We start from the raw sequence: 27755 nt of genomic DNA, 5'->3' as shown, positions 1-27755 counted from the left end.
GATCCTTCTGCAAAGAAATTCACCAGATCCGGTAGATCATATTAAACAAAATTACAATAGAATACATTAAAACGTCCAAATCACGACATGCAATCAATAAAAACAGACACAGTTGATCACATAAACTCTTTAAAACCACATCGATCTATTGAATAAGCTGATCCAAATTAAATTCACAAAACAAACAGCATTATCCAAGCAGGAAACTGGATTGATTGAATTACACCAAAACGCATGCAATTAAGAATTTACAGAGAAAAGAGACGATCGGAAAAATGCATGTAAATGTTTACAGTCAACAAACGAATGGCCGGAAAATAACAGATCTCAATCAATCGGAAACAGTACGAACCTAGATCAGATTCAGCTAGCTGCAATTGAAGCCGGTGATTGGATCTAAATCCAACAACAACAAAAACAGCAAAACAAACGCTTACGGAAACAATTTTTCCTTACTTAAAACTCTCGAAATTCTCTTATATGTAGAATATATAAGAGAAAAGCCAGAGATTTATGAGTAAATAAGGAAGAAGATAGGCGGCAGGAAAGAAAAATACTTAGCAGAGTTTTAGAGAGAATGAAAGAGAGACACAGAGAGAGAAAAACTATGTGTAAATGTATATATTTATATATATTTAAAAAAGAAAAAAAAAACAAAAGCAGACAGGAAGCAGCTAATTTTGGTGTACGAAACTACCCTCGTACTTTCAGCAAGATTTACTCTGTCGACCAAATATAAAACGGGAACTGAGCAGGATCTTTTGGGAATTCAATACTTACTTTTTAGGGAATTCTATTGTTATCCGAAATTTTTCTTTTTAAAAGTCGATTTTACCCCGTTATTACGAAGATTTGGGATTTTGGACTCCTTTACCGTTGAGGAAAAGAACTTTTAATTTGCTTGAAGAATTCTTTTAGATCCTTCTATTTTTCTTTAGGGATTTTTTTTTTCAATGTATGCACTGAAATTGAAGTTAAGGTTATCATATTTTCAAGATTAGGAATGTTATATTATTTTTAAAATACGATTGAATTAAACGTCACACACGGTTAGTTTTAAAAGTTCGTTATTGTAAATACGATTGGATTAAACGACTTTTCGTGCATAAAAATTCAGTTAGATAGAAATTTGTTTAACGGAAAAAATTTAAAATTCTGTTTAGCCGGTACATTAATTATTTATAACCGATAAAATTATTATTAAAAAGATATGCATATAATGAATTACAACGCGCGAAATATAATTTAATACTATTAATGACTAGTAAAGATAAAAAAAGTTGAAATTTGTTTATGAACTAAAATATGTCCATGCTAACAAAAATCAAAATAACAATTAAGTGACAACAATTACAGTATATAAAAACAATTCAATTTTCTTCTTTTTGTTTTGTAATGAAAAATTGGGGATAAAAAAGGGAATTCGGAATAAGTGGTAAATTGAATTTGAGAAAAAGGCAATTTAGTTTCTAAAAGTGGAATACGACAGTGGTATTAGTTGGTAAAAGTAAACCAAACAAGTAGAAGTCTATCCTTTGAGCATGGTGACTAAAAAAAGGCTACTACTTCCTGACATCAGTTGAGTTACTCCTTCACCCCGGTTTCTTTACTTATCTAGTTTAAGCCTTCTTTTTTTGTCATTTGTGGTTTTCTTTCCCTCATTGCGATGTCATGGTTTTTATAAGGGTCCCAAGCATTATCTCCAAAATGAATTTGTCAAATCTTTATTATTGCAAGATTATATTAATATTAGTATTTTTTGTGAGATTAAGAAATATGCTATAATATCCATGCATCACATAGACATTATTAATGCTTCAAAGCATATCTAAATAAATCCAAGTTTATCCAAATTCCAAGGTTCATGACATGAGTAACCTTGCCTAATAAAAAAAAGTTAACTTATACTACTTCTATCCCTAATTAATCGATATATTTTTATACATTTTACATAAAAATTATAAAACGTGACAATTAATTAAAGATGGAAGAGTATATATTTTGAATAGAAAACTCACGTGATCTTATTTCTTAAGGAGAAAACCACGTGACTTTTATTTCTTTGATGTAAACCGTGATTTTTATTTTTATTTTTATTTTGATTTTATTTTTTTAATGAAGATAATAACACTGGGAGTAGTATTATAAATATTTAAAAAAGCTTACTGTAATTTTATTTGGTGATAGAAGTTGGTGTTAGATTTGGTTTGAACACGGGAAAGTATTTCTTAACGAATCAGGAAATGTTCAGACGTGTAATCATTTCACAGGGTTCTCTTCTCAGTTCAGTTTTTAACCAAATCGGCTAACTTTCAACATTTACTTTTTCACTTTTGGAAGATGAACGATTTTTTGTGTTGAACGATTTTTCTAGTTAATACAGTTTTAATTTAATCCTCAGGATGTATTCATTTTGTAATTTCCTGGATGGAGCGCGTTCCGTCTTATTTTGAAAGTAGTTAAAAAAATATATTTTGAAAACGTGTGTCATTTTTTAAAAAACACGTATTTTAAGAATGTACGAAGCAAACAAGACGAAATAAGTTCCAGACACATAACATCGCACCCTTATTATAGTTTTTTATTTTTAATTCCTTTTCTTTCTGTTCCTCGTATAAGTCTTTTTCATCGAGAGTGACATTTAATTTGTTGATTACTAAATTAAGAAAATGCAATGGATTGTGTCATGTTTCTCATGACACCTTTTCTGGGTTACTTTCCAAAATTAAGAATCAGCATTAAATACGTACCACCAAATTCGAAGTTAGCTGAAAAAAAAATAAAAGGTTTCCCTAAAACAGTTAACTTTTTACACAGTATTATTTTCCCCCAAGATCTAAACATTGGATGGAATCATCATTAGGAAAAAGATTAATTAACATTACCTTGTACGATATGTTAGTATTTGACACGTAAAGAAATCTTAGCGGTTTTAATTTAATTAGCAAGTGCATTAACATTTGGATTTAAGTATGTTTATATAGTTGATTCCAAGATTCAAGTTTTCATTTATGAGGACGGCAATTAATTTTATTGGATAATCTCTTGTTTGGCTAAAAACGACATTAACATTTACAGTATTTAGTTTTTTTTTTTTTAAGTTACAATATTCAATTTCGTCATTAAATGAGTGACAATAGAAATAAAAGTCAATTAAAAGCAAGTTGATCTCTCATAATTCATATTTAATTTGTGGATATTTTTCATAAAAAAAATAACGTGTACTACATTCATACAACCTACAAATCAAATCCAATGCAATGATGAATAAAATATTTTAATTAAATATATTAGATACAATAGTTATAGCGGATATCCGTGGATAAAATTTCATATCCGTCTCCGCCTCCATTTATGAAATGGATATTTTTTTCTATCCGTCTCCGTATCCATGGGAATTTTTTACCCTCCAAATCCGCTCCATGACGGATAAAAATTAACGGATCTCCGCGGATTCGGATACAATTGCCATCCCTACTCATAAGTCAACCATTTCCTTAATTTCGTCTAAAATCGAATGAGAAAAGGAAAATTCTAAATCTATCTCGTCTATCTTCGAATGAGACATTATGCTTACTTGAATTACACGCTTCACCAAATACATCTTGTTCAAGATGATTATAATATATAAACCCACCCAACAAACAAACAACGTCCTAATTAGCATTTACTAAGTATATATGGACTACAAATTCGTTAACTTTTCCTACAAGAAAGGATTTGAGCCGAGATTGTCGATAGGTGGATGTTGCTTGTGGTGATCAGTCACCGACTGATATGCTAATGCTAATGCCTACACAAACAAAAAAGAAAGACCAAAATATACATAGGAAATGGTGGGGATGGCAAAACGTTGGGGATATATTACTTCCCGTCTCAAATAGTTGTCAATTTTGATCATATAACATCGACAAGTATTTAACATCGACAAGTATTTTGGGACGAAGGTAGTAGAAAATAATTAACAAGTTTAAGCAGCAGCTTACAACATGATCATGCTCTGGAGGAGCATATATGCCAGTAGTGATAGTGGTTCTCCTCCGTGTGCCGTCGGAAGGTGGATCCGATATATTTTTGAGTCCGGTCGGAACAACAATCAAAGGCAGGCCTACAAGGTTTCCCAGGCAGACCATTTCCCAATCAGTTGCATTACCGATAAATGCATCGACGGCACTGAAACTTTGTTTTACCTCGTGGATTAATTCCCCACGTGCTCTCTGAGCCTGCCCAACAAATTAGTTTCATTTAAAAATAGTAATGAATGAGCAGAATGTGAATATAATAAGGAATTGTCATACTTGCATATAGTCTACAGCAGGAATTATCCGTGCATGGCGTAATTTCACAGGCAATTGGTCTTGAGCTTCATAAACATCGTCTTCCCAGAGCGTTGCCACTCATCAAAGTGCATGAGCATTTCGACATCCTTTGTGATGTTGAGGATTCCTTGAACAGAGTCAATGGTGTAGTTGAGTTTAAAAGGTATTATGCGAACACCTTTTGATTTAAGAACATGAACAACCTGGTAAAGAATTCTAAGTCAAGTCAATTTTCAAAACAATGGCTGCCAAGTATATAAAAGGCTTATTTGAAAAAAGAAGAGAGATAGAGCAATAAATCAACCTCCATCTCGGCATCTTCCATATAACCAACGGTAAGTTTTGTATGTCGACTGAGAAGGGATCTTTAAGAGGAATATCTCTTGACGAGAGATCATCTGGATCTTTTCCTCGAATCGTATCAAGAACTAATGCACAATCTTCAGCAGTTCTACAGAAGGGACCAAGCTTATCCTGTTGAATGAATGAGAATAGTTTAAAATTAAGCAAACCTACCGAGAAAGAAATAAGCGAATCTGAAATATTACCAAGCTTTCTAATATGCTCATTACACCAGTTCGTCCGACATTGCCAAATGTCGGGCGCAGAGCGGTCACACAACAACGAGCTGCCGGGTACGATATGGAGCCAGATGTTTCAGAACCAATAGCAAAGGGGACCATACCTGTTACAAATACTCATGGATCTGGGAGAATATAATATAATTTATAATGCATGAAAACCAACAGAAGAGGGCATTAACATTTTGGGAAGAAAACTTGCCAGCTGAAGTACACGCAGCAGGGCCAGCTGATGAACAGGTCGAGAATTTTCGATATTCCAAGGATTTCTCGTTCTACCGCCAAACCAGATATCGTCACATGCCAGAGATCCACAAGACAGTTTAGCCACAAGAACAGCCCCAGAAGATTTCAACCGTTTGTAAACCCAGGATTCAATATTAAAGATTTGATTCTTAAAACTTGTTGAGCCCCAAGTTGTTTTGTAATCAGGCACAGCTATAATATCCTTCAATCCATAAGGAATACCATGAAGTGGTCCTATAGACAACACAATTGTCGGTAAGACCTATGAATATAGTAATCAAAGTATCATTTGCTAGTCCTCTAATACTAAAGGATTAAAGACACACCCAAATATATTCCTTCAGAAAGCAATTTATCGGCTTCTTTAGCCTGATTGTAAGCTCGAGGGACATAATTTTCCTTGTCCTAATAAGTTCGCCCAATTCAAGAACCTAACGAAGACCATCAAAATTCGAGCATGTTTAAGAATAAATTTATCCCGAGACTGACTCAGCATAAAGAAACTTACACTCATGAAGGCAATACCTTCTTCATTCTCCGGCCTCTTGACACCGGTGACAGAAGGATATTTAAACTTCCGATTAGCTCCTTCAAGTTCTTCTCTGTGCCATCTAGAATTGAAAATTAAAACAGAAGGATTTTCCAACCCACCATTCTCAGAAGCTACTAATTTACGGTCCGCTCTAAATAAAGGAATACTGATTTCTTTAGCTCCCGCAGCAATCTCCAGAATCTAAATGAATAGGACAACACTGATAATAATATTCAGAGCATGAATGAACCAGGATAACTTTGTATTTCGAAAAGGTTTGTTACCTGAGGTTCATTGAAGAAGCCAGCATCTAATAGTTTGAAAGCGTCTTTGTATCTTGAAGCTCTAATGACCTTCTCCGATCATTCATCAGGATTCTCATTACCCCGATCAAGAAAAACACAGGAAGTGCAAAAACCGATAAACAAAAAATGTATAAGAATTGATTTTAACGACATAGAATGAAGCATAACTCTGTCATACAATTTTGCCCACATAGTTTTTTAAGTTCTCCCCTGTTTTTACAGAGGGCTAGAAACTCTCTTCTAAGGAAACTTGTACTACAAGACACAAAGTTTCAATCCGTGGCGTTTGAATTGCCTTCAGTTAGCGGTGGGGAGTGAATCGTGGCGGGATGCTTAGCAGCCACGTCGGTGATGCTCCCAGTCTACACTTTGTATTTATTTTTTATTTTTGGATTTTATCTTCTTCGAATGATTTTCGTTAGGTATTAATTTCAGGACAAAATCATAAAACGAAATATTACTTCGATTATTTGACGAAATATTAAAAGATGAGCTCGACTACAATTTCATAAACAAAGCAAAAATCTTCCTACGCAAAATCAACTTTCCCAGTGACTTAAGTCTATATGGATTACAACATTTTGTTTTCTATGGTAAAATTCCAGCATACCGACACAAGTATTGGCCATGGTGTGTACTCCAGCCAATAAAAATGGCGAACTCGTGGAGGAAAATATGCTTTTATTTAAGATGATTGAACACTCTAGGAGGCATGGTGGCGGCGGGCGGATCGGATAGTACGTCGTTTGGCCCAAGATTGTCAATAGGTGGACGTTGCTTGTGGTGATCTGTCACTGACTGATAAGCCATTGCTAATGCTAATGCCTACACAAACAAAAACGAAAAACCAAGTCTTGGCTTAATATAAAATCCTGGGAGATGATATATTATATAGTCTGGATACTTGGGTGAGTAGAACTTACGATGTGATCATGTTGTGGAGGAGCGTATATGCCTGTAGTGATGGTGGTTCTCCTCCGTGTACTGCAGGAAGGTGGATTTGGTATGTTTTTGAGCCCAGTCGGAACAACGATAAGAGGCATTCCCACAAGATTTCCCAGGCACACCTTTTCCCAATCAGTTGCATTACCTATCAATGCATCTACACTAAAACTTTGTTTCACTTCCTTTATCAATTTCCCACGTGCTCTCTGTGCCTGCCATCAAAACAATTTGATTAATATTCTAACACTCTCAAGTTGTGCTGTGGTGGAAAATTTGCAAGAAGATGTACTTCTTATTAGGAAATTAGAATCTGGAAGTTGTTTTCCTGTAGTAAACAGAATATTAATTGCCTCTCCATATTGATTTAATGGAAAACAGACCTGTAAATAGTCTACTGCAGGAATTATCCGTGCACGGCGTAATTCCACAGGCCATTGGTCTTGTGCTTCGTAAACATCATCTTGCCCAGAGCGTTGCCACCCGTCAAAATGGGCGAGCATTTCAACATCCATTGTGAAGTTGAGAATACCTTGAACAGAATCAACACTGTAATTCAATTTAAAAGGAACCATGTGGACACCCTTTGATTCCAGAACATGAACAACCTGGTGCAGAAGTCAATGAGTAAGCCAGCTTTTGTAAAACAATGGCTGTCAAATTCGTAATATTGGCCCATGGCCTGATGATACTCGATTTCTAGGTTAGTTCTTTAATTGAAAAAAGGAAAGTCTTCCTTTGGCAGAAGAAAAGATAGATAACAAACCTCCATCTCGGCATCCTCCAAATAACCCACAGTAAGTTTTGTAATGTCGACTAAGAATGGATCCTCAAGAGGAATATCTCTTGATGAGAGATCATCTGGATCTTTCCCTCGTATAATATCGAGAACTAAGGCACAATCTTCAGCTGTTCTACAAAAGGGACCAAGCTTGTCCTGTTGAATGAACGAGTATGCTCTACAGTTAAGTGGACATAAAGAGAAAAGAAAGAAAGAAAGTATGCAGAGAATCTAAAAGATTACCAAGCTTTCTGCAATGCTCATTACACCAGTTCGTCCAACACTGCCAAATGTCGGGCGCAGAGCGGTCACACCACAACGAGCTGCCGGGTAGGATATGGAGCCAGCTGTTTCTGATCCAATTGCAAAGGGGACCATACCTGTTTAAGATTAATAGACACAACACATTGCTATTACAATACATGGGATTAACATTGATCAGAAAATTATAATGCATGGGAACAAACAGAAGAGGGTATGTTAACATGTTGGGGAGAAAACTTGCCAGCTGAGGTACACGCAGCAGGCCCAGCTGATGAACCAGTCGAGTATTCCTCAATATTCCAAGGGTTTCTTGTTCTTCCACCAAACCAGATATCGTCATATGCCAGAGATCCAGAAGACAGTTTAGCCACAAGAACAGCCCCAGAAGATTTCAACCTTTTGTAAACCCATGCTTCAATATTAAGAACTTGATCCTTGAAACTTGTTGAACCCCAAGTTGTTTTGTAAGTGGGTACAGCTATAATATCCTTCAACCCATAAGGAATACCGTGAAGTGGTCCTACAGAGAACACAATTGTAAGTAAGGAAATACAAATTTAGTATTCAAATTTCAAAGTATTATTTGATTCTACCATTCCAATTATGAGGAGACGGAGGATAAAAGACTCACCCAAATATATCCCTTCAGAAAGCAATTTATCAGCTTCTTTAGCCTGACTGTATGCTAAATCCTCAGTATAGGTAACCACAGCTTCTAGAGCACCATTGTACCTAGCTTTATGAAATTTGCCTCTATGCATCAATGAAAAAATAACTTTTCAACATGTACATAATACAACTATGAAGTAAGATATCCCTTACCTCTTCAATCGTTTCAGAAAAATCTGTGCAAGCTCGAGGGAATTAATTTGCTTTGTCCTAATAAGTTCACCCAATTCAAGAACCTAGTGAAAGATCAACAAAAGTCGAGCATAAGATAAACCCCCCAACAGACTTGGCATCTAAGTAGCCAGAACTTACACTCATGAAGGCAATATCTTCTTCACTCTCAGGCCTCTTTACACCGGTGACTGAAGGATAACTGAATTTTCCGGTAGCTCCTTCAGTTTCTTGTTCTCTGTGCCATCCAGAATTAAAAACCAAAACAGAAGGATCTTTCAACCCACCATTCTCGGAAGCAACTAATTTACGGTTCGCTCTAAATATAGGAATATTGAATTCTTTAGCTCCCGCAGCAATCTCCAGAGTCTAAATGAAAAAGGGTAACGCTCTTAATAATGTTCACAACATGACCAAAGACGATTTCCATTTCAAAAATGGTTCTCATTAAAAAAAGAATCACCTGAGTTTCATTGAAGAAGCCAGCATCTAATAATTTGAAACCCTCTTTATATCTCGAAGCTTTAAGTACCTTCTCCGAACATTCACTGTGATTCTCACTTTCCTGATCAGAAAATCCACAGGAAATGCAAAAACCTATAAACAAACAATGTACAAAAGAATCCCATTACCTAGTAGTTGTAGCTTTCAATGACAAAGAATGAAGCATAACTCTATGACACAATTTCGCCCACATTGTTTGTCTAGTACAAGTACTTTTCTTAGTAAAGTTTCAATCTTTTCTATAGTCAGTAGCTTTTCAAATTGATTTTAGTAAGCAGAAAGTTAAACCCCAATAAAACCCATATAAAGGGGGAAAAGGTCGAAATACCATGATCGGTGGTGACGTTTGGTAGTCAGTGGCCGTGACGAGAATCGCAGAAAGGATGAGAGAGAAGATGGTGTGAGAAGGAACATGATAACGTGTCGATCGACAAGGCGGCGCGTGAAACGTGGCGGGTTTCCTAGCAGCCACGTTGAGATGCGAGGAAGGAGGAGATATCGATGATGATGCTCGGTCCGCCATTGTTAAGCCAATAATTATAAGTCCGCCATTAGCAGCTAATAAATGATTTTGATTCACATTTGACCTTAGTCAACTGTAATTTTTTATTAAGTTTTTTTTAATAAATCTTTTGTTTTGTTTTGTTTTTTTTTTTCAAAGGAAGTCTTTCTTAAATTACATTGAATGAAACCATGCATGCTTGTCTTTTCTACTGTATACGCAGTCTTCCTCCAGCAATTGTTTTTTTTACTCGAACCCTAATCCCTAATTCATAAAGGAATCGATTGCGCCATGGACTCGCCGACCAAATATTTGTACCAAGTACAGTGGAAAAATAAAATAAAAAGACAAACCATACTGATGAAAAAAAATGCTTTTTATTAGTATGATTTTCCTTTTGAAATCGAGCAAACATGAAGAACGGTTCGGTTCCAAAATCAAATTCAGACTTATATCCAGCAAGACTTACAATAAGCTAAATTTCCTATATCCTCTCAAGTCTAAACCAGAAAGCCACATTATGGAATATCACTTCTGTAAATGAGAACCATTCTCAGTAGCTGCACTTCTTTCCTCGGAATCCTTTTCGAGTGCTCCATTTGAGTTTTCATTTAGATCAGCAAGAATATCAGAGATAAACTTTATCAATGAACAAAGCCCACCTAAGAAGTTATGATCAATGACTCCGTTACCTTCCATGACATGAGCGAAATCAACGAGTTTAACCTCGGCTCCTTTCAACAAAGATTGTTCGTCATACAGCATGAGCACAGAGCAAGAATTGAAATGGTAAGCTGTTTGTTCTTCAAACCATGCTTTCAACTCCTTGAGCTGTGCAAGAATTTCACCATAGACAGTAGACGCAAAAGCATGATCTGGCTTTGAAGCGGACGCGTTGGAAGAAACAAACTTCCTGAGAACTGATCTAACATCATCTGCATTGAATTGTTGGACAATCTTTTTCGAAGGCTTCCAATATCCTGATTGTTTTTTCTCGTAAACCTGCAATCCAGAAATTCTGAAACCCAAGGCTAAGCTTGTAGTCTCCTTATCTTTGTTAAGACACCTCTGGACATATTCATAGGACGATTGAGGGTACCATGTTCTGGAACCAATTTTGACATCCATGATGGAAGCATTCACACGACCAGAAACGATATCTTGCAAAACAATATGGGGGCGTAAGCCGGATCCATCAGATGCTTCTACAAGCTGAGTGCCATGAAAGACTGGGAAAAATCCACGGATGTGATCAGGAATCCGTTTATCGGACGAGAATGCATTATAAAAAGCCAGCTCAGTGGATCCACGTTCGTCACCTTGAAGAGGCTTGTAGAAGCGTCCAGAATCATCGACAAGGGGTCCGAGTTGACCATTAATGGCCTTGTGACCAGCAACTTGGTGCTCTGGCACCTTCAGCATAGTCTGTAAAGGTCAAAACCAACCATTTGTTTCGATCCATTGATCAAATTAACTTAAAGAAGAAGGAACAAAAAAAGTCAACATTCTGAGGCATTCAATGAAACAGTTACTGCTAAATTGAATATGAGCTGAGTTCATAGTGAATGACATCCATAGCTGCAAACAAGCATCAATGATCAATTTATCACACTTACCATTCTAACAAGCAATATTTCCCCATTCCCCATATTGCAAAATCAAGATAACCCAATCCCGAAATCATCAAATTTAGCAGATCCGACCATGCATGTCAAACCCAATCCCGAAATCATCAAATAAAACACTCCATTGAAACAGAAAATAAAAAACCCAGAAAAGCTTGTCTTCTTCTATTCAGAAAAATCAGGGTATATATACACGGCACTTGAAAATTTAAAACTGACAAAAAGTACCCATCTTGAAGATACGATTCCAAAGATTATAAAAATCGCTACTTTTTTCCTTTAAATTAAAATATCCTAAAGGAAAAAAAAAAAGAACAACTTTGGCACATACCCGTGGTTTTACTTCTTAGACGAATAAAATAGTGATAGTGGATACCCAAAAAGAAGAGCTGCTTTAGAGAGAGAGAGAGACTGGGCAAGGAGAATCAAGAATTTATGGAGAGAGGACAAATTAATGGGGTTGGAATCGAATTCGATTCATTTTTTTAAAATAAAATACTGCAAGTAGCATTGTAGAAGAGAACAAATAGTTGTAGCCGTTGGATTTAATATGACCAAGATTAAACACGTGGGTCTTAGATTTGTTCGGCCCGATCAAAGTCTAGACGACAGGGCTAGGCCCAAAGTATGAGAGTCAGATCTGGATTGTATTATTTTATTTTGACAGTCACGATCTGGATCTAATAAAAATTTAATCCACATCTTTAAGTAATATTAGAAAACTGTGGCGAGTAACGCATAGTCGCGCGTACAGATTGAAAGACAAACATCTTCAGCCAATCAGATCTGGCGGCGTGAGAACACGCTGCAATTCGCGTCGGACAAAAAAGGCCAGCCGCGGTAAACGCGTTGAACGCGTGCAGTGTTCTCTCTTCGATAGGAATTCCGAGTTCGTCCGTCAGATGAAGCCGATCGAGATCTGGGAAACCAGAACCTTTGACGGTTGAACTGCCAATCGCACGATGCGATAGTCGGGAACGGAAATGTGTACCCCCATCCTACAGCCCAACTAAATGGACAACAAGAACTCCGTGAAGCAGCTACAACCCACTGTCGCCGCACGACCGACAGTGAACTTCGCCGGTGCGGATTCGCCGCACCGATTTGAACCATAACTACTTCAGCTCACACACAAAGTGATTGGCATAAAGCACAGATCGACCACTATTAACAAAAATTAGAAAATCAACCACGCTTAAAATTTAGATCCGAAGTTGCAGATTCCGATCTACATCGACCGTCTCCGAACCTTAAAAAAAATAGGTCGCCGACCATATTTACCTCCCCCAAAGTAATTGAAATACAATGGAATTCTCTTAAAAAGGCGCGGGCCGTGGATGTTGACCGCATTAAGAGAGAGAGCAGACGAAGAGAGAAACGTAAACCAAACAAATAAAACAAATTGAACCGGTTTGATTTACATACCCATATAGAGAGGACATCCAAATTGATTTGCAACGAAACAGATTTGTATTTTCAAAACTTTCCACACCAAAACATCCATGATCGACTCAACTAGACCCGCCATATATAAAATAATTTGTCACCAGAATATAATAACCGTATCATCTTTTTTTTTATGAATAATAACTGTATCATCTTGGACCAAAACAAAAACACCAAAATAAAATAGCTTCATCATAATATACATGGCGACCACTCAATTCCACATTAACTAACTAAAAATTAGCCCTCAAGTCCATTAAATTCAATTTATAAAATAAAAATAAACATGAAAAACGTAAATTATTACCGAGAACATACATCACAGCAATGGAGTCATGAGGATACGCCATTCCTCACTGTCATCCGGGTTCAATGAAATGACATATAGTTATATTTTTTGAAGTTGAATCACCATCTTTACAACCAACATCGAAATCAAGGACAAAATCAATACTTTCTGTAATTTGAATACAACACTAAACAATTAAACAATTAAGAATAAAAGTTGAATTACAACAACACCCAAGCATAGAAACATACATTCCACTCACAAAGAAAAAATAGATCGCTCAATTCCAGCCTCAAGATTCGATCTTCCACTTTTAATTCTATTTTCTTCCTCTCCTACTCTCTTCCTCCGCAACACCTAACACCCACCGTTCCATATTATCAAAACTTTAAAATCAGCAAAATAGTCATCACAAATTAAAAAAAAAAAAAATACTTTAGTCCTAATTTTCATGTAAACATAAACTCAGCCCAGTTGCTGGGCCTTACTGTGGATCCAGCCCATCTTCAGTTTGCAGGCTCAATTCAATACAAAAACAGCACTAATTAAAATCAACTCTAATTCACCAAACTTGAACCATTAACCGCGCTTTTGCGCGCTTTTGCGCGGACATATCCTTGTTTATATTTGAATCTTCTATTTATAGTCTAACTTTAAAAAAAAAATTAAAATCTATAGTCTAGCAAAAGAAAGAAAGAAAAAAGTCTTGATTTGAATTTAACTTCATCAACTTAGTACTGAAAAAGCTCTTATATAGGAGAATTTTTTTTGTATATGGTATAATAACACATATCACTAACTCATGCGAATTTTTTTATATATAGAATTTTCGAGACTCATAAAAAGTTTAATTAAATTACCATATTTCATAGAATTTTTTTAACTATCAAGGGAAAATGACGAAATAAATATTTTGTCTTATATGGATCATAAAAATTATAAGTGTCGATATAATATGAATGCATAAATGATAGCTCGATGTCGTACTTCAAGATTCCTCGAAAAATCATAAGGATATTGTGACGAGCATTAGGCGGTTTTGATGGGATGGAGATAACAAGATTTGTTGGGTTAGCTGGAAAAAAATGGTACATGCTAAGAAACTAGGAGGACTTGGATTTCGAGGCCTGAAACTTTTCAACATAGCCCTCCTCGCAAAATAAGGATGGCGTCTGATGCAGGACCCAGATTCGTTGCTTGCCAAATCCCTCAAAGGAAAATACTATACCACGTAAGATTTCTGGATGCCAAATTAGGATCAAATCTGTCTTATACATGGAGGAGTATCCTAATAGACAGAGAGCTACTTGAGAAAGGAAGTATTTGGAGACTAGGCACCAGAAGTCAGGTCAACATTTGGAGGGACAAGTGGATTCCAAACTAAAAAATACCGATCTTGCCTTCTCCCTCTTGGAATGGCCGTATTGATTAGGCCTCTCAACTTATGGTGATGGGTGAACGCAAATGGAATACACCGCTACTGAAGAGAGTTTTCTCACGTGAGGTAGCTTTCACAATATCCATAATTCACTTAAAATCACAGGGCCATGATGTCTATGTTTGGTCGGAGACTCAAGACGGTAAATTTACCGTCAGAAGTGCATATCACTTGTCGAAGCAGCGACATGCTCACTATAATCAGCAGCCTGAATTAATCTTTTTTGGGACCTGATCTGAAAATTACGAGTTCTTCCAAGTTCGCTTTTTTCTTTGGCGAATAGGCCATAACAGTCTTCCGACAACGGATCAGCTAGTCATCAGAGCTATGTCATTTTGACTTGTCCTACGTGCGGTTTATGCCTTGAGAATCTCGCACATATGCTGCTTGCTTGTCCTTGGTCGCTTATGGTTTGGAATGAAACTCTGCCTATGATAGACACGTCCTCATTTTCGAATGAGAACTTGATAGAATGGTACATCAGGTTACACGAATTACTGCTCAACTTGTTATGGAACCTTGTCAACACCAAGATTTGGTGCATTTGGAAAAATCGAAACGACTCACTATTCAATGGAAAATGCAGTTTGCCCCGCAAAACCCGCATTACAATGAGGAATTGGCAAGATGATTATGATGCGACCTGTACGCACCAACCTGACAATACTCTGCAGCCAAGGTAATTGGAGAAGTGGTCTAAACCACCACATGGTTATGTTAAAATTAATACTGATGGGGCTATTTTTGCCAAGCTCGGAAATATTAGAATTGGTGTGGTGATTAGGAATCATGAGAGACTGGTCTTCCTCTCGACTTTTGATCTCGCCGACATCCTTCTCACGGAAGCACGAGCTATGGCCATGGGAATGCAGCTTGCATCCGATCTAGGCTACCAACATGCTATTTTTGAATCATACTCCCTTTCTCTGATCAACTTGTACAAGATCCTAACTCCTGCTTTTTGTCTAGCCATGCTTAGATATAAATAATTAGATCATACTCCCATATTTTTATAAATTGTAATTTTAATTTCGCGAAGAGGGAGTGTAACCGCCTAACTCATTCGTTAACTAATGTAAAACGAAATGAAAAAGACAACTTATCATCCTCTCTTCTTCATGTAACTGAACTTGATATACAATGAAAGACACTATTTACTTAAAAAAATTGATAACCTGTCACACAACATAATATACGTCGAATTTACTCATGTGACTCACACATTGTTCAATAATAATATAGTCATTTCATCGTCATAATTTGATAGATCGTGGAAAAATATAGCAAGTCACGTTAACAAGTGAATATACATTTATAGAATTTTTTTTTATAAATTTCAACGACAAAAATGATTTTCTCAAGCATAACTTCAAAAAAATTATTGGTCGGTGCATTACTAGAGTCGGGGACAGATCAAACGATCCACGATCTCTAATATTGCCTGCTAATTAATTCACTTTTTTTTTATGTTTAATTCGCTTGATCTTATAATATAAATAAATAAAAATCAATATATATTTAATAATAATATATACAAGACGTGAGAGACAGTGGGTTGATGTAATCATACTATATGGTAGCAAAAATGATTAATAATAAGTATAATTTAAAAATTTTCTTTGTGGAAGTCAAATTTGGTGGTGGTCTTGTGAGAGAAATCCAATGCCAGCTGTCTTAGTTCTTTCGTCAGTGCTGGTGCCCCACAATAAAACACTCCTGCCAAGAGAAAATAAAATAACTCATATATAAATCATTTTTATATATATATATATAAATCGTAGTATATGGATATCTAGATGAAATAAATATAAAGTCACACGAGACTCTCGTTTCTACGATGATGCAAATGTCAATTACCATAACAGGATTAGTTATTATCTTCAATTGTCAAAAAAAAACCTTCAATAAAGTAGTACCACTAACTAATTTGTAATAATGCTTTCATTTCACTTCTCACTTTTTGGTGCTACAGTGTAATTACTTTCTTTTACTATCAATAGAAGTGATGTGACACAGAAGAAAAGGCAAAGTTGTTAAATAAAGTAACCAATCATATGAGTTTAGTAGACATTGTGTGAATCACATTGCATAGAATTAGGTGCTATTTAAGATATTAATCACCCAAAAAGAAAAGGATGATATTTATCGACGTTTCGTTATCAAAACTACACATCTTCAATTTTCTAAATTCTTAATTCGTAAGTAGCCCTTTTAAGATAATTGTATTTTTGACATAAGATACTGCCATCTTAAAATTTATCTTATGCTAATTTTTGGATTTTTTTCATAGGTCGCACTATTTAGGAAATGCGAAAAAAAGAGGGTAAATGAGTAATTATTAACTTACCTATTCTTTTATCAGGGTGATTAACCGCGACACGCTTATAAACATTCCTCCAATTAGGCTTTGCAAAATGAGACTTAACTCGAGTTTCAGTGACGACATCGACACCATTCTTAGCATAGTTGAGAGATTGAAGCATGGAGATTAGTGCTGACCTGGCATCACCTTCTTCATAAACACTAGTACAATAATTATGAAGCTCAATGACATGATTATGGTCTAATTCAGCAACTTCATTCATAACACCTTTAAACCAATCAAATGAGCCTTGTTCTCTTGTAACCCAATAGAAATAAGCTCTTCTTGTTTTAAACTGTTCAGATGATGATCTCCTACTACTACCACCACTAATCTTTGATGATGATATTGAACTTGGAGTAGATGATTTCTCTAATCCGAGTTCTAATTGATCGTAATCTTTATAATCTTCCATGGCTTTAATGTTGCTAACAATGTCTTTTACAATGCTGATCATTGGAGTTGCTCCAATTCCTAAACCAACTAACAAAACGACCTCGTATTTCTTGTAGTCTTGTGCTGGTGCTCCATATGGTCCATCGATTAATACTCTTGGTAAACTGGATTAAAAAATAAGATTGACTCATTACTTAATTTTTAGAAAATTAATCAAACTTAATTATGAAGAATTTTTTCCTAAGATCGCATATGTAATTATAATTTGTGAGCTGTTAACGAAAATGACTTTAACTATTACTACCTCCATTCTTAAGTAAATATCACATTTCTAATATATTTTACATAAAAAAATATGACAGTTAATTAAAACGAAATAAAATGAGTATATATGCATCCACATCAGCAGACAGTAGGTAAGATTCTTTTGAAATTTTTATCAGTAGAATCATTAATCAATATAGCCATAGACCACAATTTCAACTTGCAGGTTTTGGAATGTTTCGATCAATTATCATCATAGTATTCTCTTGTCTTCAGGAAAATATAGTACTGATCATTTTCTGAAAGTTTTGTTTTAAGGGAGATTTTGTATAATTAGTAAGTAATTGTGATGTATCGATTGATTGAAATTTGGATTTTCACCTATTAAGAACTATTCCTACCTTGGTAGCAAGGACTAGCTAGTGTCCATCTCAGAAGGAGAAAGCCACCGAAAGTCAAAAAAGTGGTTACCAGCTAAGAGCAAATGCACCAACAATGAATTGAAAGTTGAAAGTCAAAGCAACTATTGTCAATAAGTTAAATGGCGTTTTCCTAAATTTTATGGGATTTTTTTTTTCATTAAAGTGGTGGAAAGATTAAGCTCAGAAAACACATTTCTACTTATAATCAGAAATTTTCTGTAATTATTAGCATCACACTAGGAATTTCCTAGTAGGAAATACTCTTCATATAGACTATTCCATCCATGCATATTATAATAGTTAATACTTTATATTTTTTTATTTGTTGATATGAATATATATTAAGTCTATAATTTTTATTAAATATATATCTATTTAAATGAATTTAAAAATATAAAATATCATCTATCAGATAATAATTAATTGCGGACTACTATTACTACTTGTCGACGACAAGTCGACAATGAGTACCGAATGAGTATTGATGCAAAGACAAATCTCTAGTTGGGCGAACAGATAAGGCAAGATCGATGAGTAGATGACACTTTCTACTTACTAAGTAAATCCTAACAACTAAAGATGATAAGTTAATTACTTAGTTCCTTTCGAAAGATAAAACCAAAAAATGTTTAAGTTAGTACGTACTATATTTAAATTGTAATGGACATCACGTAGTGGGCATTCCTCACGAGTCTATTTAGACTGATTCTACGTGTGACATACATTATCATAATCATATATTAGTGTATGACGACATATCCAACATTCTTTTTGGCAGTTAACTGTTACAATACCTAATTATTTATTCATTTTCCGATATGAATATATCATATAATATAATCGAAAAATATATTTTCACATTGATTAATATAAGCCTGCTTGATAGTATTAGATGAGGTCAGAAAGAAAGATGCTGAATTAACAACTAATAGCTAGCAACATAAGTAGTAACAATATGGCTCGATCGTGGCCGGCATCAGCTGGTCCAACAATTTATTGTCTGAAAAGTCAAAAGGTGAAAACCAACTACTTAAAAAATACAAGTTTTTTTCCTTTTTTTTTTTCTTTTCTTTTTCCCTTTTAAAAATACATACTCTGAAAATCAGAAATAAATAGATTTATTAACGTCAAACGTAATTTCAGCATAATTTTAATTCCTAAGAATTTAAAAAGTTTTACTTAAAACAAAGATTTTAAAAAATAAGCTTTGTTTCTTAACATAGTATTAAATGTCATTCTAACACTATGGAAAAAAAAAAAACTAAATATTATAAGCTGTAGTCAATATCCTAACAACTAAGATCTTAATAATGTATTGGGCATCACGTTAATTGGGGGCATCGTCAACTATATATCCTAGACAGACAAATTAATTAATAGGACTATTAATTTTTCTTATTTATTTTTTCAAAAAAAATGTTAATTAAGGGTAATTTACCTGGGATTGTAATTTCCATGCATAACGTCTGCTCGGAGAAGTCCACTTTTTCCATTAGGTGGAGGCTGGCAACACTGAGAAAATACCGTCCTGAGTTGTCGAGTCCAATCTCCAAGAGTTCTTATATGAACACTCAAATAGTCATCACCAGGAGCCGATGTAATTGAAAATGGGTGCCTATAAAATTAATTAATCATCGTTTGATATGATTGATTAATTATGATTGTCATTATACATAATTATACTATAGTTGAGCATGTGCAAAAAAAACACAACTTACCATTCAAATGGGGACACAGCAGCACAATTAACAAACATGTATTGTCCACTCTTGTATCTAAATCCTTGTGGCTTTGACATGTGGAGAGCCAATACATTTCCTGGATATAATGCTACCTTTTGTATTGACACGGCTTTTATACTCGACCTCAATGCTCTTGTCAATCTCTCCGAACCATAAAGTATTATCGGAAATGCCAAATACATCCATGTCTGCAAATCCATTCAAAAGAGTTCAGGAATTTGTTTTCAGGACAATACACGAATTTGTCCATGTACTATTGTAAACTATCTAAATTAGTCATTGCATTTGATATCATCTGATATTGGCCCCTTATGTATAGAAGAAGAAATCCAAAATAGGGACCAATATTGAATGTTTTTAAAATATAAGAATCGATATTAGACTTTTTGAAATTAGAAGAGCTTACCGTCTTTTTGTACCATTTGTGAGTGAGGTATAGCTTGATCCCATGAACAATGAGCAGAGTGTAGACAATAACAAAGAGATGATGTGAATACCAAAATGCATTGAATCCAGTCAGCTTCTTGAGGAATTTAGGCATATTCTTAAGCTTACTTCTTCTAAACCAAGGAGATGCTAAAGTGAAAGCTACGGACATCAAAATCACCATTACAATTCCAGTCACTCCTTCCACTGACAAAACGAAATGCCAATAACTCGTCGGTTGCTCCCCAAAATATTGCACCATTGGCGCGTACTGTTCTTTGGTCGCGTGTAAAAGCCTCGGAAAATCACACGACAAATGGTATATCGCGTGTACCCCAACCCCAAAAGCAATTCCGACAGCAATGACCTTGTGAAAGTTAAGATTGTCGTCGAAAGGAACAGCTGTTCCTAATCTGGTCTTGTTTCTCAGCCAAGTAATCGTGTTTCTACAAACTGGAAGCAGGATTAGGGCCATGTTTAGTTTAAGTGTCTCGGCTGCTCCTTTAGCCATGGCTACACAATGTCCCATTACTTGATAAGCGGCTCTATTCCGATACTGAACATATTTGTATGCGAATAAACCAGCCATTAGCCCAATCCATAGAGCCATTACCCAAACTCTTTGCCAATTGTCTAATAGGAAGTACTTAGTGTCTCGAAAATATCTTCTTAACGAGCTGCTGTCTATCGTCGGCTTAAGTTTCTGGCTCAGCATGTGACTGAGATTCTTACTCTCCCCTACTCTTGTAGTCTTGTCTGGTGCTTGTAGCAGAAGCATTTCCAAGCTTTCGATCTGTTATACATAAAACATTCATCTAATTGATCAAAAGGACTGAAACAGAATTTAAAGGATTGTTTTTTTATTGTACCATGATGTATCCATGGCGATCAGGATCTAATTCTTCCATGATCAACGCAGCATACTCCTCGGCTTGTTTCTGGATGTTCGAGAGTTTGTTTGCAGATGCACTCATGCTAATAATCTGTGTCCATACAGATAAATATTTAGAATGGCTGAAATTGAACTGATAAATTTTTAATTTGAATTGTAAGATTTAAATTAATTAATATACCTCTCTGACTTCGTCTTCACTGATTCTTCCATCTGCATTTTTATCAACCCTGCAATTAGATTACACTTTATTTTGTCAGACGCATAAACTCGAACAGTTTACGTTCTAAACAGAGGATTAACTAAAATAATTACATGTCAAAGAAAGTTTGCAGCCTGGAATCAAAACTTTGATTAGAGATCTGCTCCCAGAAATCTCTCAACTCTGCCTTATTAATTGATTCAACTTGAATGTTCCGTTTTCGAGCTAATGCATCAAACAATCCTCCTGCAAACTCCTTTGATTCCTTCATTCCTGCCATTTTTTCATCATTTTATTCCAACCCCAGATGCTAAAATTCAAATATATATATATATATATATATAAAGTGACCATGAATATGCTATTATACCTATACATTCACAGAATCGAGATTTTGGCAATAGGCCATTAGTAGAAGAAGTGATTTCATCAAATCTCTTCTCAACAACAGACCAACCAGCTCCGCCGTCAGTCTTGCTGATGAACTTGAGCCCTTTCAAAGCATGAGCGGCTGCAGATTTCGTCCTATCAAATCTTGGAACTGGATTTGGCTTCATCGAAAAAGACGCCAATCGTTTAAACTCCTGAGAGACAGCTTGTTTGATCTTAAAAGAAGCATTTTGAATTACAGATTTCTTCTGCAATGATTTTCCAAGCAGAATAAGTTCAGGGTCTTCTCTAGAATCCGACCGGCCTGCAGTTCGCAAACTGTGAAGTGCAACGCCTTGAGCTCCTACGTCGAGAGTTATCTCGACGTAAGGCTCTTGAGGATCTCTTTTGGAAGAAGAAGAGATTGGATCCCTGAAGTTAAATGATACGCTTCTTTTTCCATGCTTTTTGGTTTTTGAAGTACGTCCACCACCTAAAGGGCCACTGTAAAACACCTTTTCGTTTGCGCCACCGCTAACCTCCGTGTCGGAATAGTAAGCAGCCATTTTTTGAAAAATCAATCAACAATGGGGTTTTAGTAAGAAAGCAAAAAAGTTAAGGATTGGAGGAGTTGGTATTATTCTTGCGTTTGTGAGTATGAGCTGGTTGGTTAATTACATATATTTATACAAACATATATAATATATATATTTGGTGAGTGAAAGATGATACATACTATGGATGTGAACTGGTCAACAGAACATTGGAAAGATTAGAGATGTCGTATTCATGATCCAATCATCATTATGTTCGTAATCTACATCGAATTGTGTATACTTAATTACTTTTATAGAATTAAGAAAATACTTATTTAATAATCCCTCCCGTCCAATTCGATTATCCGATTATCGCATAATAGTATAAACTACTGTAGTATAGTATATATTTTCTTAGTTAGTAGAGTGAATTTTAATGGAGGACAAAATTATGTAAAGTATGTATTAAATATTTTATAAAATTAATCATATGAATCGTAATAAATTTTATTACCCGACGTTTAAACCGGATGGGAAGGAGTATACGAAAATGGTTTAATCAATGACCCAACAGCTAATGCCGCCGATACAATTTATATTTTCTTTTCCAATGTTTGTTTGGCAGTGTGACCAAAAATATAATTTGTCTGGCTCCGGCAGATGCCAATTTTTAGCTAATCAGGTAACGTCCGCCATAAAAGAATTTTTTTTGGTAGGATTTCTTACAGCGCGTTATCATTTACGTAGTAGTTATATGCAAATTTTTTTTAAAAAATAGTACTGAATTTAGTAAATATATACTACAGTTAAAACTCTATAAATTAATAATATCAGGATCCAAAAAATTTATTAATTTAAAGAGTTATTAATTTATTGATAAATTAATAATTATTAATTTATTGATAAATTAATAATTATTAATTTAAAGAGTTTTTAACTGATTAAACATAATTCATATTTCCGTACAAACTAAGTAATTATACTATATATACCAAACAAAAAGATAAATTAGTCTATGTCTCTTAGAATTACGTTGCAGCGAACCTTGGGACTCAATATAAATTAGTAACTATTGTGTTCATATGCATTGGAAATCAATAATGACTTTTGAAGTACAATAAATGTAAACAAGAGGAACAAATGTGTTCAATGTATTCTTAAGCAAGTTTGGAATATATAAATTACATGAATGTGTTAGAGTATTCAAACCATATCTTACAAGATGGCTTCTCATCTAAAAGGTGTTGCAAAATCAACTATGTCAGATCAAATACGTAAGGAGTTGTGTGAGTACAAGAGAGATAATCCTGTAAGCATACAAAAAGACTTGCAGAGATGGTTTGAGGGAAAATTTCAATTGAAAGTTAGTCAAGGAACAATATCAAACACACTTAAGCGGTCAGATGACTAGCTCTCTGTTGAAATAGAAAAGGGAAGAGCAGAGATCAAAAGACACAAACCAGCAAAATATCCTGACATAGAGAAGGTTGTTTACGAGTAGTTTCTCTAGCATCAAGAATGTGTGAATATCATAGGAGAATTAATTTTGCAGAAGACAAGAGATACAATGAAACTTGTGTACCCTCATGATGATTCATATTTTAACTTCTCTATAGGATGGCTTGGGAAATTCAAGCACCGACATGACATAAAGTCATTTCGTCGTTTTGGCGAGAGTGGGTATGTTGATGTACAAGACATGGAGCAGAAATTGGTATCGATTCGGGAGAAAATTGATCAGTTCCCTATAAAAGATGTTTTCAATATGGATGAAACTGGGTTGTTTTATAGGCTACAAGCTGATCATTCACTGGCAACAAAACAACTTGAAGGAAGAAAACAAGATAAAGAAAGGCTGACGGTAGTTATTTGATGCAATGAAGATGGCTATGAAAAAATCCCTCTATGGATTATTAAGAAATATCGAAAGCCTCGTTGCTTCAAGAATGTCAACATGAATAGCTTGGATTGTCAGTATCGAGCTAACAAAAGAGCATGGATGACTAGTGTGCTTTTTGATGAATATGTTCGTTCATTTGACCAAATGATGCATGGTAGAAGAGTTCTACTTGTGGTGGATAATTGTCCAGCACATCCAAGAAATATTGAAGGGCTAAGAAACGTTGAATTGTTCTTCTTGCCACCCAACATGACATCAAAGATTCAACCTTGCGATGATGGGATAATAAGAGATTTCAAGATGCATTACCGTAAAAGGTTTTACCGCAAAATATTGGAAGGTTATGAGGTGGGACAATCTGATCCAGGAAAGATAAATGTCCTTGATGCTATCAATTTGGTAATCCCAGTTTGGACGATAGATGTTCGAAAAGAAACAGTAGCGAATTGTTTCCGACACTAAATTCGTTCAGCTAGTGACGGTGCAAGAAATTTGGATAAATCCACTTTTGATGAAGAAACTCAAGATCTCGAGACTATGATCAATCAATGTGGCTATCGTAAAAAGATGGATATCGACAATCTAATGAACTACCCAGGTGAAAATGAAGCATGTTCGGAGGTTCAGAGTTTAAAAGATATTGTGGGTACTATCATTGAGAACAATACAGAGGATGACGGCGGAGATGATACGGTGTCTTTGGAGCCTGTTACGTGAAATGAAGCACTTATGGCGTCAAATACTCTTCACAACTTTATGATACAATACAAAAATACAACACTTGAGCTATTAGATGCAATAAGAAAAGTTAGAGATGAGCTCCAAATAGACTTGAACTTTAAAGAAAAACAGACAACTATTAATTTATGATTTTCTTGGGACCGAAAATTATAAAGGGATCTCTCGAAAAATTATTATCTTATTATTTTATCGAGTTGTTCAATTTTTTACATTGGCCCAAGTCGGGACCGGACAAATTTATTATTTTAGAGAGTTTATTAATTTACCGAGTATTAATTTAAAGAGTTTCTATTGTACCAACGTTATCATTAATTAGCTTTATATACACTAATTATAAGGTGGAAAGAAAAATATAAATGCCATTTTAAACACAAGTCAGTGGACCGTCTGTTGGACGAAAAGTCCGTATCTTTAAAAATTAATAATTTAAATGTATCATATAAAAAATTATATAATAATTATTTGTATTAAATATTATTAAATCTATATCAAATATTATATAAAATATAATAATTTTAACTCTATATCAATTATAATTATTTTTATTTTATTTCAAAATCTACAATCTTAAAATAAAAAATTTATTTTGTTTTCAAAAATAATAAACATAACAAAACGTAAAATTTATATATCAAGATTTGATTTCATAATAAAATTTATAATTACATCTAAACAAATTTAGTTGTTCCTATTGTTTGAAAAATAAAATATGTCCATTTTAATTAAGAATAGGAAAAAAAAATATAACGAACTTTTATTAGGAATAATAGTTTAATAAAAAAAATAATATATATTATATTTTGATTAAGAATAATTTTTTTAATAATATACTCGTTTTAGTTAGGAATAGGAAAAAAATATATAATAAATTTTAATTAGGAACAACTATTAATTATTTAAAAAATAAGATATGTTCATTTTAATTAAAAATAAAAATATAATATAACAAATTTTTATTAAAAATAATAGTTTAATAAAAAAATTTTAAAAAAATAATATATATTATAATTATTAGGAATAATTGTTTTTAATAATATTCTTAGAGAAAATAATATATATTACAACTTAATTTTATTATTTCTAAAAAAAATAAAAATAAAAATATAATGAGATTTTGATTAAAATTAAAAATTTAATTAGAAGTTGAGAAAAAAAATATTTTGCGAATTGTAATTCGATTTGATTATGAATAAATTTTTAAATAATAAATATAAAAAAGAAACATACGTAAAATTTTGATTCAGTAATAAAAGATACATATTCAATTTCGATTCGACAATAAAATTTATCGTCGGAATAAATTAAAAAATTGTTCGTAATGTATATGTATGATAATATGAAACCGTGTATTTTGGAATAGGAAAATAACAGTACGTAATACTTATACGAAGGCATGACCGTCACGTATCTAAAGTAAGTACCAAATATTACCAAATAGGTGTAGTTCATGTAGTTTTTTTTTTCTATGATTGACATTTGGAAATTAAAGGGACACATCATCATTTAACAGTCCTATCCAATTAACATTAGACTGAACGTCTGTTATTAAGTAAATCTCAATCCAACATAAAAAAAGAGTAAATCTCAATCCGTCTCACGACTCCACCGCCACGACCAATATACCATCTCTCTTCAGTTACTCTCTCCTATATTTCATCTCCACTTAATCCCAATCTATCTCGATCGGTAACATGTGGAGGCAGAAGACAGAAATCTCTCATATTCCATTCCATCCCTAATTTAAATTTTCTCCAAATTGATTTTTTCTTAAATTAACATGATGGCAAGATGGATTATTGGTGGTGGTCGGAGGTTATTGATGGCGGGTGTCGTTTGTGGTGGTGATTGCCGGAGGTAGTTGGTGATGGTAGTGGTGAAGGTGTGATTTGGTAGTGGAAGATTGGTTGTGGCTGGTAAGGAGCGGGAGGACTTAGTGGTGGCAAATATATGGTGGTGGCTGATTCATGATGGCAGTATCGATTATTGGTGGTGGTTACCGGAGGTTATTGGTGGTGGGCATCGGTGATGGTGGTGGTTCTCCTTGGTTGGTGATGGCGGTGGTGGTTGTGTGATTTGGCAGTGGAAGATTGGGGTGCCTGGTAGTTAGGAGTGGGAGGTCTAGTGGTGGCAAATATTGTTATCGATGGTGGCTGGTTTCGAAGTCGACAAGTCCTGATGAGGAGGATGATGAAGTATAAAAAGCAAACAGAGCATCTAACAATATTAACGAGACGGTGTTAATAATTTGGCGGCCTATTAGTGATGACGTGGAATTTAAATTCCACATGTCAATAGAGGAAAAAAACTACACGAACTACACCTATTCAACTACACTTAAGTTTTGCCCATAAAGTAAGCACCAAATATTACCTACCATGGCCAGCAACTATATTATTGTTGGGATACGAAAGCAGCATTTTTTGAACCTAACTTTGGTCAATGCCTAATACTATTTTTTATTTCTTTTTCGATAACAATGCCTAATATGTTTTATAGCTCTAATAAATGTACGAAAAGAATAATAGTATCCGTTTACATTTTGGATACATTAAAAATAAATATACTCAGATATAATTAATGTCTATATAGATTATATGCATGTATTTTAAAAGTAAATTTTGAATACATTAAAAATAAATATACTCATATATTTTAAAAGTAAACTTGCTAGTATTATTTTAATATGGTAGTAGGAAGGAGTGTAGTTTTTCTTATTTTTTGATCTAAATTATATATGAAATTTGAGAATCGTTTATTTTGAAACAAAATAAAAAAAATTTAAAAAACGTGTATTGAGAGACAGAAGAAGTATTATATTCTCGACAAAATCATGCGTTTGATCCATATTTTTACCGTTTTCCACTCATATCGTTTCCTATTTTTCAAAAT

At 34.4% G+C, this 27755-nt stretch overlaps 3 protein-coding genes and 1 pseudogene across 3 annotated transcripts; all 4 read right to left on the bottom strand.

The window, feature by feature from the left end:
- Window positions 1-3706: 3706 nt before the first annotated feature.
- LOC139882012 (uncharacterized) lies at window positions 3707-6175 on the bottom strand (annotated as a pseudogene).
- Window positions 6176-6664: 489 nt separating this feature from the next.
- Window positions 6665-9837, bottom strand: LOC139882011 (uncharacterized). The gene is made up of 11 exons (XM_071866395.1): window positions 9643-9837; window positions 9274-9375; window positions 8952-9179; window positions 8793-8875; window positions 8602-8702; window positions 8212-8490; window positions 7950-8086; window positions 7692-7862; window positions 7309-7533; window positions 6907-7140; window positions 6665-6808 (listed from the first exon to the last, which is right to left on the bottom strand). Exons 1-11 carry the CDS (start codon window positions 9835-9837, stop codon window positions 6665-6667), a joined length of 1899 nt encoding a protein of 632 aa, XP_071722496.1.
- Window positions 9838-10344: 507 nt separating this feature from the next.
- On the bottom strand, window positions 10345-11238 carry LOC139882010 (inositol polyphosphate multikinase beta-like). Its single transcript, XM_071866394.1, has one exon. The coding sequence runs from the start codon at window positions 11236-11238 to the stop codon at window positions 10345-10347; it is 894 nt and encodes a 297-aa protein (XP_071722495.1).
- Window positions 11239-16220: 4982 nt separating this feature from the next.
- LOC139882009 (respiratory burst oxidase homolog protein C-like) lies at window positions 16221-27283 on the bottom strand. Its single transcript, XM_071866392.1, has 11 exons — window positions 27237-27283; window positions 26914-27038; window positions 21691-22242; window positions 21434-21593; window positions 21300-21348; window positions 21096-21209; window positions 20207-21019; window positions 19777-19988; window positions 19497-19673; window positions 16962-17536; window positions 16221-16330 (listed from the first exon to the last, which is right to left on the bottom strand). The coding sequence occupies exons 1-11, from the start codon at window positions 27281-27283 to the stop codon at window positions 16221-16223; spliced, it is 2934 nt and encodes a 977-aa protein (XP_071722493.1).
- Window positions 27284-27755: the final 472 nt, after the last annotated feature.

This window comes from Rutidosis leptorrhynchoides, unplaced genomic scaffold, assembly GCF_046630445.1.
Source record: "Rutidosis leptorrhynchoides isolate AG116_Rl617_1_P2 unplaced genomic scaffold, CSIRO_AGI_Rlap_v1 contig22, whole genome shotgun sequence".
Classification (NCBI taxonomy): Eukaryota; Viridiplantae; Streptophyta; class Magnoliopsida; order Asterales; family Asteraceae; genus Rutidosis; species Rutidosis leptorrhynchoides.
The sequence above is the reverse complement of the archived record's forward strand: the minus strand, read 5'-3'. Positions and strand labels throughout refer to the sequence as shown.